Source organism: Balaenoptera physalus, assembly GCF_965194825.1.
Source record: "Balaenoptera physalus genome assembly, chromosome: 17".
NCBI lineage: Eukaryota > Metazoa > Chordata > Mammalia > Artiodactyla > Balaenopteridae > Balaenoptera > Balaenoptera physalus.
Window position 1 is genome coordinate 62,862,720 of NC_138895.1, and position 15,344 is coordinate 62,878,063.

At 35.6% G+C, this 15,344-nt stretch overlaps 1 protein-coding gene across 7 annotated transcripts in view; it reads right to left on the bottom strand.

The window, feature by feature from the left end:
- Positions 1-15,344, bottom strand: part of TRPS1 (transcriptional repressor GATA binding 1) — a 262,703-nt gene that overhangs the window by 164,368 nt on the left and 82,991 nt on the right. For all 7 annotated transcript variants that reach the window (XM_082433133.1, XM_082433127.1, XM_082433132.1 and 4 more), the window contains one exon: positions 14,176-14,779. In XM_082433133.1, coding sequence (XP_082289259.1) covers positions 14,176-14,779 — 604 coding nt within the window. The remainder of the gene's footprint in view (positions 1-14,175; positions 14,780-15,344) is intronic.

A 15,344-nucleotide genomic window follows, 5' to 3' on the forward strand; every position in this document is an offset into this window, starting at 1 on the left:
AAAAGGGAAAGCAATGCTTTTAAAATGACTTAATGTAATACAGTATAAAGATATGTAACAGTTTTAGCCATTAAACAACAGGTGACATATCACAGGCAAGGATTTCTCTTTCTTCTCAATGACTAAATAAGACATTAAATAGGACATGAAAATGAGCCAAGGAATCAAAGCTAAGAGAAATGATTAGTGAATAAATCAGAACACCAATATATAAAACCAAAAGACAATAGTTCTTATATATAATTAATCAATCAAATGAGTACAGTATGTATGGCATACACTTTAAACAGGTTTTCAAGAATTTTTTTCATTTATATTTCTTTTGAACCTATGTATGGTATGGTCCTATGTAGAATTATTTTTAATTTATATTTGAATAAAAGAGTAATTTACATATATACTGTGCATAAAGTATATATATATATATTAAACGTAACTTTCTGATGCTTATTTACACTAAATAAAGATTTTATTAAATTCTTCCTTCAGACTTTGATTTAAATAACCCAACTCTGTTCTAAAGCTTATTCTTTCCTTTGGGTTTATCGTGCAAATAATAAGATCTTGAGGTATGAATGTTTCTGCAAATTTCTGAACCCTATCAATTAACAAAAGATTTTTCCATACACAGAGGATCTTAAAATTTAATCTCATAAATGTCAAAATAGTAACTGTCACTCTAGAGCAGGACTCATCTACTATGCTATTTTTTTAAGCTGCAGTTACAAAGCTCACCTTTGACTTGGATTATCTTTAGACTTTTGTACTTTGATTGTTCCTCAAGTTCTCCAAACACCAAAGTTCTTTTTTGTTGGTTTATTTCGTTCTTACACCCCAGTAATCCCCTGCCTCATCTATCACCACCTATGCAAACCCCAACCCTTTTTGAACCAACCAATAAGCAACCTCTTCCAGGAGGCCTTTCTTGATGGCTCAATTAAGAATAGATAATTTCCTCCTCTTAAAAAAATTAAATTTGGGATTAACACATGCACACTACTCTCTCTCTCTCTCTCTCTCTCTCTCTCTCTCTCTCTCTCTATATATATATATATATATATATATACTATACATATATATATAATATATAAAATAGATAACCAACAAGGACCTACTGTATAGCACAGGGAACTTTATTCAATATTTTATAAAAACCTATAAGGGAAAAGAATCTGAAAAAGAATATATATATAATCACTTGCTGTACACCTGAAACTAACACAACACTGTAAATTAACTATACTTCAATAAAAAATGCTAAAATATTAAATTAAATTAAATACTACAGCTTACTTGTTCCACTCCATGGCACTTGGCACTCCTTTCCTTATACCATAATCATGTTTCTGAACATTATCTCCCAGACTGGTTTACAAATGGTTTAAAGAATCGGTGTCCATAGCTTGTCCATGTTGGTATCACTCCTAGAATATTCTGTACAAACTAGGTTTTCAATATAAATTCAACTATTAAAGAAATGTCGGTTCATTTAGAAGTCATTCCAACTCCTCTGTTGGAGTTGGAATGTTCCAACTCCTCTCCTCCTCCTATGAGAAATGCCATTTCTTGCTATCCATTAGATATTTTCATCTGAATGCCCTGCAAACTTTGTAGGTGTTAAGACTACCTTATTTAACACTCACAAAAAAGCTCACGCTAGAGTTCTGCTAATGGCACTACCATTCATCGAAAAGCAATTTAGAAAAGTGTGGACTCTGAAGTCAGCCTATATGGACATGGTCTAGCATGACCCAGTCACTTACTAGCTGGGTGACTTTGGGCAAGTGATTTAATATTTCTGAGGCTCTATTTCCTCTGTAAAATGGAATTAAAGATATCCTCTATGGCATGGGGTTACTTGGAAGATTAAATGAGTTATTACAAATAGAAAGGAGAGCCTGGCCCATAGTTGTTGATTATCAAATGTTAGCTATTATTGGTCTCCTTGTCCAGTCATCCAAACTTAAAGCCTCATTCATCATAACCTCCCTCCTCTTGGTCACCCACACATGTCAACTTGGCTACCTCTTGAATATTCTACATCTAGCATATCTATAAAAATAATCTCTCATTTTCACTATCCTAGTGTAGCCTTTGTTATCAGTCATAGGATAAGGGATTAACCTACTAATTAATCTCCTTTATCACAATTCTGCCCACCTATCCACCCCCTCCCAAGGCATCCTATGTAAAATGGGATAGATATTAACCTTGGTAAAGGTTTGATCAAGATATCTTTGATCTAAATCCTGTGATGGTTCCTTATTTCCTTCTGAAATAAAAAATTTCAAATAAGCATTTAAGGAAATTCTCCTAACCTATATGTCAGGTCTTAGCTACACAAACTATACTGCACATACCTTTTGATCAAGCTTTTCCATCATCTATATCTTAAAAATGCCCTCAGCTAAACTCACATTGTTCTCTCTACAGAGCTTGCCCTCCATGCAGTCATGTTCACTTGCTGAAAGCTTAGTCTTTTTTTCAAAAATCATCTCAGAAAACTCTATGTATGACAACTGTTTTCAATCACTCAACTGAATGTGATCTGTTCCTCTTTAAACACCCAAAGACCACTGCTCTCCTCTCCTTGTCCCTTTTATGGAAGTCTCACTTTTATTATCGTTGTCTGTATACTTAGCTTATCACTTATACATGATTGTATATTACTTGAGGGCAAGAACCCTGATTTACTTATAGCCATACTCTTTATAGGATCTTTCATGGTTCCTGAAACAAAGTAGGTGCTAAATTATTATTTATGGGACAAGAAAAGTTAGAGACCAGTACATCAGGGAATGATTCTACAAAAGTTATCTTTTGCTTTGGATTTCTATTTCTTTCAAGTCTGAGTCTAGGTTAGTTTGGTTTAACACATGTTGGTTCTTTGAAAATAAATCCTAAACCCAGATGAGTATTAATGTATGTAAATTTAGATACAACCAATTATGCATTCAAATCCCCCAAACAAATGGGTATACTGTTAAAATTTCATGAACTATAAACACAAATAGTTTCTAGTCTTTGAAAGGACTTTGCATATAGCAGTGAGATGCTTGAAAAAGAAAATGAAAATGGGATTTAGAATGGTTTTCTACACTTCCCTTTAACACCTGAGTTTCATTCTTACCTTACCTTAAACTATGTAAATGACCCTTGAGAAAATTAAAATAAATTCAAATAGTTTAAAACAGAGTTTGTGTGTGTACCAAGTACTTCACTAAATAGCTGCTGGCACCAACTTTATGTGATCACCAAAACATATTAACTTTAAGAATCTTTTTGGAGACAGTGAAATCCCTTTATATATTAAATACATATATACATATATATTAAGTATACATGTATACATATATATACATATTATATATATATTTACCTTGTAAGACTCATTTCAGTACCTTACACTATTTAAATACTCTTTGAATGTCAAGGTGACTAAGGAATGTTTTGATTGTAAAAGTGAAATAGATACTTCACTGAATCTATGTTGGTGCTTCAGAAATGTACCTTATTCAAACCTTCATACTAACTTTTCCCCCATAATAATGTTTAAAGAAAATGTTGGGGTTTCTATTTCTTAGCTACCACTGTGAGGCAATCCTCACCAATAAAATGTTTTCCCATTTCCCAACAGTATATATACACATAGCCTGGTAAAGTGACCAATACTTGACAATAAACTCCACTACTGTGTCACCCCATGGAGGAACCTGATTATAGGGAAGCCAGTTCTAACAATTTAAAATTGCAAGCAAGACAGAATTATTTAGCTACAAGGATATTCAATGCAGCACTATTTACCACAGCAAAAACTGGAAGTAACTTAAATGTCTGACAACAAGGAATCAATAATCATCTTTTCTGGTACAACTAGTACAATACATAATGAAATATTATGAAGTCAATAAATACTAACAGAATAAACACTAATATGAGAAAATGTTTACAATTTATTATAAAGTGAAATTGAAGGCTATTTAATAATAAACATATAAGTCTATGTTTGTATGTGCATGTCTTCGAGTGTGTGTGTGTCTCCAGAAAGGGATAGATTAAAGTGTTGAGTAGTCATTTTCTTCTTTTTTGCTTATTTATATTTTCTAAAATGTATGTAATGAACATATAATGGGAAAGAAAATGCCAACAAATACTAATTCGATATCCTTTTCTCTTTTCATAGACTCTTCCTAATTTCTTTCTTGTTTTCATCACCAGCGCCGCCCTAGAGGCCACCTTCTCTCCTGAAACCCACAGGAACTGAGTGGAAATATGGTCATTTTCATCATGACCACCAATACTTCAAATAATTCATATATGAATAATGAGGTATTAACTCTGAAGGAGCACAAAGAATCTAAGATACGTTTATAGTTTTACGATTTCAGTGAGGCGAAACTGAATTATTCACCTCCATTAAATAGAGTTTGAATGATTCACAGCCAATTTTATTTTTATAATTGTAATGAAACAGCTGGGATTAGAGTCTATTCATGGACTCATAAGAAATTTGCACCCCACCTACTAAAATTAGTTTCTGCATCCAAAATTCTGATTTGAACATCTGACTGTGAAAAAAACAGGCAACATCGCTCAATGCCAAGAAACTGAAGAAATAGACTTTGAACATGTCATATTCTCACCAGAATTATTTTATTTCTCATTGTGCAAACTTCCCTTTATCGGGATTCATAAGTGTACCCTTAATAGCATGATTCCCTGAAACAAAGTTATTTTCAAAGAATGAGCTTTCTTGTATAAGATAAGCCCCTGTTGAAGATTTTAGACTGTATTGTGACAGTTGTTTATAATTTATGGGTTCTTAGTCATTAGAGGGAAATCTAACTTAGGAACTTGGACATCAAATACATGATATCTCTTTGGACACTAGCATCACTAAGTCTACAATAGAAGATATTTGTCTTAAAGTTGCCTTGGGTATCAATTCACAGACCTAAATGTTTAAGGTTTTATAGAAAATTTGCTTGGCCCCAGAGTTTGCAATTTTAAAGAGATGTGAGCAATTGTATGCTTCTATCTCCATAATTTTCCAAAGAAGGAAACAGGACATAAGGACTGAGTGACTCACCCATGGTGGTCACACGGCCAGTTAGTCACAAAGTGAGTCTAGAACACAAAGCCTCTTTTCCTCCAATCCAGTACTCTTTCCACTACATCACAAGGGAAGAGTAAAAAGAAAACATAAAATATAATTTTACTGGAAAATACAATCCTGTCAAGCCTGAATCACAACCAGAGACACTCCATTAAAGGTGGAACACACCCACCTCTAAACCCAGCTGTAACCTCCAAGGGCTCGGCACACTACTAAAGAATAATTCAGATATATTTTGGAGTCTTGAAAAATATTTAAATCATATGTAAATTTGAGGTAAGCTCTAAATTTTGATTTGATTTTTTAAAAAATCCTACATGAGCTATATTATCATAGTATAAAGTTTTGAGAGGCATATTAAGGGGATAGTTAATTTGTAGACCATAGACTGCCCACTGCGACAGTCTTCATTTTAAAAACCTCCAGTTTTCTCTGAATCAGTTATATGATTCAGGCGAAGTAATGGATTTTCTTGAATTATCAAGAAAAATTTAGGTTGTAAATTCCTGACATTAAGAATTAGATTAGCCAAACATGTGTATCTTCTATAATATGACCAACACTGCTTCAACTGTAGCATGTTTTGCAAAACAGATAAGCTTCTAAAAAGTTATAAGTAAATAAAAACATTTTCATTTTTCAAGGTATCAGGGAAGAAATTTTAAAAGTCCCCATACTGAGGTTCTGGGTTTTTTTTTTAAGCAAATGATTATTTTTAAGTAAAGCAAATAGCTCTCTCAAATGTAATATTTGTAAACGTTTACATTCCCATACATAAATCTGACCTAACTTGTGCATATAAATAACATCAGGGCATGTTTTCATAAACGTCATTAACGGGTTAAGAATGGCCTGAGAGGGCTTCCCTGGTGGCGCAGTGGTTAAGAATCCACCTGCCAATGCAGGGGACATGGGTTCAAGCCCTGGCCCGGGAAGATCCCACATGTCGCGGTGCAACTAAGCCCGTGTGCCGCAAGTACTGAGCTTGCACTCTACAGCCCGTGAGCCACAACCGCTGAGCCCACGTGCCACAACTACTGAAGCCCGTGCACCTAGAGCCCGTGCTCTGCAACAAGAGAAGCCACCGCAATGAGAAGCCCTCACACCCCAACAAAGAGTAGCCCCCACTCGCCGCAACTAGAGAAAGCCCACGCGCAGCAACAGAGACCCAACACAGCCAAAAATAAATAAATAGAAAAAAAAAAAAAAAGAATGGCTTGAGATTCTGTATTTTTAGCCTATAGCAATCACAAACTCAATGTTAATTGAGAAAGTATTCTTTCCCTTGTCTTTTTAACACGTTATTAAGAAATAATAAAGACTATTCTATGTGGCATTCTGATAATCCTATGAAAGAAAAATACTTTCTAATGGAATCAATGTAAATATTTCAGCAACAAATAAAACTAAAGATCATTAAATTCCATATTTTAAAGAGAAAAATCAAGTTCTCTCTCATATTCCCTCAAAGCCCACACTATTACCCACCGCATCCAACACACATCCAAGGAAGGCAAAAAATGGGTTGAGAAATTGTGAAGGGTGGTAAAAACATCATCCAGGGAGGCAAAAGGAAAACAAGGAAAGAGAGAGTTCTCCCCTAAAAAAGGTAAGCCTATCTGAGTTGACTGCTTTCCCTTAAGAAACATGACTCAAATCTGCATAAGAACATAGGTCGTACTTGGAAATAAATTCCTCTAGAAAATAAACTGTGCTGCACACATAATATAAGGGAAGTATATCATACCATTATCTGGCTATTGGATATCTGTCATATTTCATATACATAAGAAATAGCTCTTAAAGATTATCATTTGCTTTTTCCTTGATTATCTGCATTCATCATTAAATAAGTCAATTTAGTTTAACAGCTCTCCTTAATTACGTATTTCTAGGATATTATTCTCTAAGCATTATTTATGAGTGAATTTATTTTGTATCTTAAAAATGACCCGGGGCTTCCCTGGTGGCGCAGTGGTTGAGAATCTGCCTGCCAATGCAGGGGACACGGGTTCGAGCCCTGGTCTGGGAAGATCCCACATGCCACGGAGCAACTGGGCCCATGAGCCACAATTACTGAGCCTGCGCGTCTGGAGCCTGTGCTCCGCAACAAGAGAGGCCGCGATGGTGAGAGGTCCGCGCACCGCGATGAAGAGTGGTCCCCACTTGCCGCAACTAGAGAAAGCCCTCGCACAGAAACGAAGACTCAACACAGTCATAAATAAATAAATAAATAAATAAATAAAAGAACGTGAATTTCTTTAAAAAAAAAAAAAAATGACCCACTTCGATGACAGTGACTATTTATTATCAGTCGTATTTTCTCATTTAAATATTATACAGTGTATTCTGCCTTTTAGAAATATATCTGTATATCCTTAGTTTTTTCTGATTAATCATGATGTTACAGATAGGTAAATTTCCAGGGCATGAAATGGTTCATCGCTTTCATAATTAATATGCCCAAATTAAATCTTAGAAATTGAGAAACTCTTTTTAAAAAGGCAAGTTAACATGTAAAATTATGTGTGAGAGCTATTTGATCATCCTAACATGAGAGATGATACCACTCAACTGATCACATCACAAATGTCCTGTACTTACAAAAACAAAACGAAAATAAGATTCCTTTGCCTTACTCCTAATCACTGATAACAACATAAAAAATATGCCGTAAGATAAAGTGTTGTGGATTTTTTCCAAAATGACGTCATAACCCCGATTCTGTTTTACTTGTAAATTATAGTTAATTATAAACATCTATAAATGAGAATGTTACTTCGCCAAAATGAAGGAAATAGGTTCTTGGAGCCTCACTGAAACTATCTGCATCTCCTTGAACTAGTAGCCAACTACACGCGGCAGTATCCTACTTGCCAAGCTTCCTTGAGTTTATTGGTAGACCATCTTAGTAATCAATGTCCTTGTCTATAAACACTTAATGAAAGTTCACTAACAGAGTCAAAGGGAAGGGAGAGTAAAAGAATATGACAAAGGAAACAATATTCACTTTTTTGGTGGGAGCAAATACCAGAACACAGAAATCCAAGGTAAAAATTTTTCCTGGATTTTAGGTAATCAACACTTCTGTTAAATCCACCCATCAGACTGGACTTTGCCAGAAAAATACTAGATTCACATCGAGGCTGTGCAGCTCATGGCTGACACACTTTTGAATCATTCTGCATCTGTGCTCCTGAAACTTGGGCCACCTTCTGTATACTCTTCCCTTCCAACATCTAAGAACACTCAACAATAGGGTCCTTCTTGGGCCCTGTTATCTTCTGACTCATGCCGTCTGTGAAAAAAAGGAAGCCAAGCAAAAGATAGTTATACAGGAAATAATTAACAGATACCGTGCTGAAGGATACCATTTCACAGGGACTACAAACTTACAGCCCAATTCACTAAAAGATACATCTGCTTCCCCTGCCTTAGAAACCTGGGCCAGCAGAACTATGCCAGACTTCACAAAAAGCCTAAGTTACAAAAAAAGAAAAAAAATGTGCTTTTAAAAAATACTTTAGCCAGGGCAGTTGACTTAAAAGAAAGAAATCAGAATAATAGAAAATCCCATTAGTCAAACATATATGTATCAAATTGATTTTAGTAGTGATCTATTGTCAAATATGGTATACCAATATAAAAGATGAATAACCAATAAAGGAAAAAAAAGCTACTTAGATTTTATTTAATAAAAACAATTAAAATGGTCATGTTCACTATTAAACATAACTAAGAGAATGAATAATTGTTATTTTTAAAATAAATCTATTATATATTTGAATTTAAACCATACCCTTTTCTAATAGGTGACAATAGAAATGCATCTATCTAGGGCAGAAGCACAGAGATATACAAGGATTGTTAATCTCTGGATACAGTAAATGGTTTTTAACATTTTATTCTTAGGCAAAATAAATATCAGCGGCTACTTAAAGAGAAACTTTACCAACATGGCCTAAAAACTACTATTTCATAGCTAATGATTAGGGAGGTGTATACTTCCTATTTTTCCTGGTATAGACCTTTCTCTTTGGTATTCAATATATGCAAATATAAAAAATTCAAATGGGGTCAGGAAAATGGTTATGTATGTAAACACTATGTTTAGACAACAGTACCTAGATGATAGCTGCTTTTATTTTCATTAAACATGAAGCAAAACAATAAATATCAGACTTTTCACTTGAGATCATCTTTAGTTAAAAAAAAGTTCCTGCGGTCTTCTGTCAATGGTTGTAAAGGCATTCAACACTGTCGCTTGTTTAAACGTCTCTTTGACTGCCAATGGACTGTCCCCAAAAGAACATTTTTGCATCTCAATGGGCTGTCCGGTATCAACAATCTTTAAACTATAAATTTAACGCCGCTGAAGAAAGGGGGAAATAACATCTGCTTTGTACTGTCTTGGTATCACATTTACAAAACGAACAAATAATCATACTACTTTGCACTTATCTAGAACCCTGCATCTGACGATCTCAAATGGCCTGACAAACATTAATTAACTAAACTGCGCAGCACTCCTGGGAGGATGGCTGGCATCATGATCCTCTGTAGCAGACAAATGAACGGGATCCTGGGAGGCCCTTTCTCTGAGCCAATGGCTCAACTCGGATCTCAACTCCAAGAACCTGAAACTCAACTCCACAGCCCATGGCTAGGCATCTCTGCCAAAACCAAGCAGTGCAAAATGTACATGTTAAAACGGACAAATCCGTAAATAAATGTACACTGCAAACCGAAATCAATCACAAAGAGATTTATTTTTTCCCCTAGGTGCATGTGGAAAGTGGACGGATAACTAGGGCATCTGAACTGGTGGAAGAATTAGAGCCTATGAGTTATCTGACTGTGACGTTCTGTCCTGACATGACATGCAGAAGTTTATTACATAAGTATAGATTTGCCAACTAAACAATTATACTTCTGCGTTTCACTGAAAAACGAAAAAAATGCATTTGATATTGGCAAAATCTTTGTGAAATTTAATAACAGGTGTTTGCTTCCTTTTAATGGGGTTATCAGTTAAAAGACAAAGCTTTCTGTGTTATAAAATCCAATCTAACACGTTAATTACAAGAATGAAACCTAGAATTTCTCAACCAGGAAATAATAAAACGAACACAGTTACATCTGCGTTAAGAAGTTACCAAATAATTAAATAAATAAATGCCTTTGTTAAAATAAAAATTATACAAGAAGCTGATCAGAAAAGAGCACCGACTATACTGAGTTCTGACTATACTACACTGTTTAGTTTAAAATGAGAAAGGAACATCTATTTGAATATAAAAAACCAATTAACTTTTGCTTTTAGCAAGACAGTACTAAAGACGTTAACCTCTTCATGGAGCCCAATTTAAATGCTGCGTTTTCAAAACATTTTCAGGAGCTTATTCATGTTTTGTAAGATCTATTCTAGAAGTTTTAAAAGAGGAACAATTAAACTTTACATATAAACTTGGACTATTTCTAGCAAAGCATCTAAAGGGGCTAATATTTCTTTCTACTCATAAAAAGAAAAAACATGATTTTATAGAAATACTGTTAGTGCACACAAAACCCTGATTTTCATAAAGCAATTTACAAGATGAAGCTTATGTCAATGTGCTCCCTGCCGTACTCAAAGCACAATCATCAACACAGGTCACATACACAATTTAGAATTTTTTATAACAAGATCAATTCCATTCTAGTAACAAGGAAAGTCTAAAGGCATTCACCAAATGAAAATACACATAAATGAGCTGCCACTGAATGTCAAACTAAAAGCCAAACACTGACCTAAGAAAAAAAAAAAAAGAAAAAGAAAAGAAAGAAGTGAAGAAAACTAATGAATATTTTGAAACTTGAGCTCTTCTCTGTGATTCTTATATTTCCTTCCTCACTTTGAGTGCAGCAGAATTTCATAACTACAACCAGTTAGAAACATGTAACAAAAAGACTAATATTCTGAAAGTGATATTTTAATGATGTGCTTTGTGACATGACCCTAACTCCATTCAGCATACTCTTTAAAATGTTTCCATTATTTAGCAACATAGTGTTAAACTATTTTAAATTAACATTTTCTGTTGGACACATTTTCCACACTTAATTCTCGATATCACTCTGCCCAGTAGTCAAAGATGATAGTCAAGTTTTTACTTTTAGTATTAGAAACTACATGTATAAATGTATTTATATTTGTCCTATTAATGCTTTACTGGATGCTCTAATTAAAAAATCGCTTTTAAAACCCATTTTCCATTTCTTAACTTGCTTACTATTTCAAAACAAACATACCAAACAGCAAGTTAATTTCAAGTTCCATTCTACTATTTAAACTCAAACATGAATATTACATTCTGTAGATATATACTTACACAGACCCCTGTTTTCTCATTTAAAACATGGAAATTGTATGTGCATATTTCACTTGTGTACTTATAAATTTTTACAGGACACCTTTGTTACTAACTAGACCTCTAAAATTACAAAATTAAAGTACTTTGGTTTTGCCTTAGTAAATATGATGGCAATATTCTTTTGTGTTTCCCCTGACTGATGGCAGAGGAAGGAATGAGAAGTATATGTTTGCCATGATAACTTAGCAATACCAATTTCTACCACCAAAGTAGATTTCTTCTCAAATTCACAATCAGAATTCACCAAAATAGAATTCTTGTCAAATTCACAATCAGAATGGGCTCTTACTCCTCTCAATTATCTTAAAAAGCTGATCAGCAAGATATGTGTAAATTAAAACTTTTAAATTCAGTTAATATACTAAATATTGGGTTGGCCAAAAAGTTCATTAGATTTTAAGTAAAAATAAAAGCCACATTTTTCATTTCACCAAGAACTTTACTGAACAGCATATTCACTAACCAAATGAACATTCTGGCCGACCCAATATTTCACAATAAATCAAATCAGCTATACCTCCTTAACGCAAATGTCCAATAAAATGGGTGATTTCCAAAAGCACTATTCAAATGCAATGAAAATATAAATTTTAAAGATCAAATTTTACTAAAATCACAGAAGAAAGATCCAGGCCACTTTAAAATACGTCATATATATATATACTTTTTTGTCAGCTCTCAAAATTTAGTAGACGATGGCCTTTAAGTATCACAAATCCTACAGTTAGGAATCTGATATTCACTGTAGAACGCAGTTAAGTAGCCTCTTGCTGAAGATTTCCTACTTCAGCAGCTAATGTGGAGGAACTGAAAAGACAGTTAAAATGATGCAACAGAAAGTTGAAGTCAGGGAATTAAGGAAGTGGAGGAATTGAGAAAAACAATTTTTTTAGAAAAGTATTATCATCCTCAGGCTGCTTAAAGAATAGAACTATCCTGCTCAGGTTTTAGATTGCACTGCTTCATAAATTACTGCTCGTTCCAAGTTCTTAGTGTTTACAAACGGTGGCAGAAAAGGTAACATTCCAGAAACAGTCTAAAAGAGTCACACAATTTGGTATCAGATGAAGATGTCATGGATGAAAACAGTTTTAAATGGAAAAAAAGAAAAAAGAGTGGGGAGTTCTAGTGATAGAGATGTAAGGAAATTAATTCCACCACGCTCTCAAGATGCAACATGAAATTTAAAAATCCTAGGACACGTCTTTCCCGACTTATAACCAGAAACCATAAGAGCCACTTGAGATCAGAAGAGTCCTCATATACTAAGAAAATGATGAGCATTTACAATGATAAAAATGCATAATATATGAAAGAAGCTCCCTAAATTGAACACTCACTTGAAAAGCACAGGAACTATTTCTCTTCTTTCCAAAGTTATTTATGATAAGCTTGCTCCTTCCGGGCAGGAAGGATTCTTTGTTTCTCAGTGTACAAGGAGGCATCTCCTCTTCTGCATTCAAGCCCTTCTCTTAGCTCCAGGGCATGACTGCGGATGGGAAAGGTAACAACTTTTATAATTAACTGTGCTCCTCCAAGGGGCGTTTGTCAACTCCACTAGGGAAAGCCAGAGAAGCACAGATAAGCTTCGGAGAATCTACACGAAATGAGAGCAGAGTAGCCAAGCCAACATTGGCAAGAGTAATTTTTCTCCCCAGAATACATCCAGAGAGAACTCGGTGGTCTGTAACCTCCAGGTCAAAGCACTGGGCTGGCTGAACTGTATTTCCTAACCAGCTCTTTTGTAAAGGTTAGCTGGTTTCTGATCCTACCTTCCATGAAGGAACAAAGCTTTGAAATTATCCGGAAAGCTCAAAACTTCTCAAAGTCAAGGTGAGATGTTGAAGTGGTAGTGCCTTAGGCAAAAAGCAAGCATCACTCAACTGGGAGCTCCTGAATTTTCAAAATCTAAAATATTTCTCAACAATTCACAGTCTACACAGCATGAAGAGAGTGAGCAAGGATCCTATCTTACAGAGTTTTTGTTTAGTTTCTTTTTCACCCAGGACTGTGTCTTTCTCCCTACAAGAGCCCGATAATGTAAAATTCATGGTTCTCTTCTTTGGATGCTCTTCACACCATTCACACTTAAGTCTATCTCATTTTTCCCCCCTCTTGGCAACAAAACAACAAGCATTGTCATTTGTACATAATTACGCTGTGAGTTTTAAAAACACTACATTTCTGTATTAACATCTCCCGAGGGCTTTGCATTCTTAGTGATTTAAATCTCTGCTAATTTCCTTATTAACCATAGACGGTGCCACACCACCTTAAAATTTAAAAGTCATTTTATTATTTTAATGTAACAAATGTGCATCCTTCTGGGATTCTGAGCCTCCCTTCTCCAAAAGTGGCCTCATCGTTTTGCATAATCACCAGGAATGATTAACAAACATTCAATCGGAGCTGAGAGTAGTGACAAACAAGTGACTTCTACCCACTCGATCGAGTATGTGTAGAGTACACACAAACGCACGTGAGCTGCTTTCTACCACTTTGGCCTTATTAAGTATACATCCCCAGACTGATACACATCATTTAGTTGCACTTGGTAAGTCATGATACTAACTCTAGAGAATGTACATTCTCCCCATTTTCCCTTCAAGATATAGGAATTATTTTTAAAAAATAAAACCTTCCTACCCGTAACAGGGACTGGGATTCATCCTTGGACTTGTTTTCTCCGGATGCAGGATACTGCTGGGTGAGGGCGCCAGCCTTCTCTCCGCCTGCAGGCACCCCCTGCAGGAAGCCCTTGGTCTCCACAGCCAAGCCATAAATAGGGCGCGCCAGGTGGGCAGCCTCTACGTTGGGGCTATCTCTTAAAGTCTTTGTCTGCTCTTGGGGGCCGGACACAGGGGTCAGAAGCCCCAGGCTTGCTTGGGTATAGGATGGACTGCCCCGTAGGATGTCCGCCCCTCTCCAAGTCACGTTGCGAAGGTCATCACTTGAACTCTCAGCCCAAGCTTTTTCTTTCAGCCCGTCCTTCTCTTCTAGCTTCTCCCTCTTCACCACACTCTCAGCAACCGGCTCTCCCATTTTAGAGTCTGGATTGAGCAGACTGTAGACCTTGAGGTCAATCTTGGGCTCCTCCTTGATGGTGGATACGGCATGACCGTCCTCTTCGCCGTTGGCTGTAGTGCTGTCCTGTTCCTGGCAGTGAACAGTGTTGAAGTGCTCCAGTAGTGACTGAGTCTCGGCAGCTGTAAAACTGCATTGACGGCATTTGTAGCAGCTGTGTGCTCTCCTGCAGAAGAAGAAAACCATTACTCGAAATCCAGCATTCACGAGGGCTTTAAAAAATAGTCTTCAAGCACCTGAATTTTATCTCCTGTAATGTAATAGGTAGAATGAAATAACAATAGTCTCAATACCCAGAAACTGGCATGTAATTAACTCGCATCTTCAGTTCTAGGTAAGGAATGCAATATTCCCGTTTGTTATATTAGCAATAACAGGTACCTGCACACACAGACACACTTATGCGCACACACTCCAGACGAGTCACATTTAAAACTGGTTGATTTGCTTTATTATTGAAGGACCTGCTCTGTTCATTTGTTGACTGAGCTACATAATCTAGTAAATAAGATATACCAGAAGCTCAAGTTTTTTCTATCTGTAAGGACTTATGAACATTCAACAAATGGAGTGTCTGTTGGGTACCAAGCAGCATGATAGGCGCTGTACAGATATATTCATTAAAAGAGTGTGTGTGAATGTATGTTTATGTGTGTGTTTTCTTTTTATAAGGCACAAAACAAGGAGACCTTATTGTTGGATTTCATAGCATCTCCTGCTGTTAAAGACAG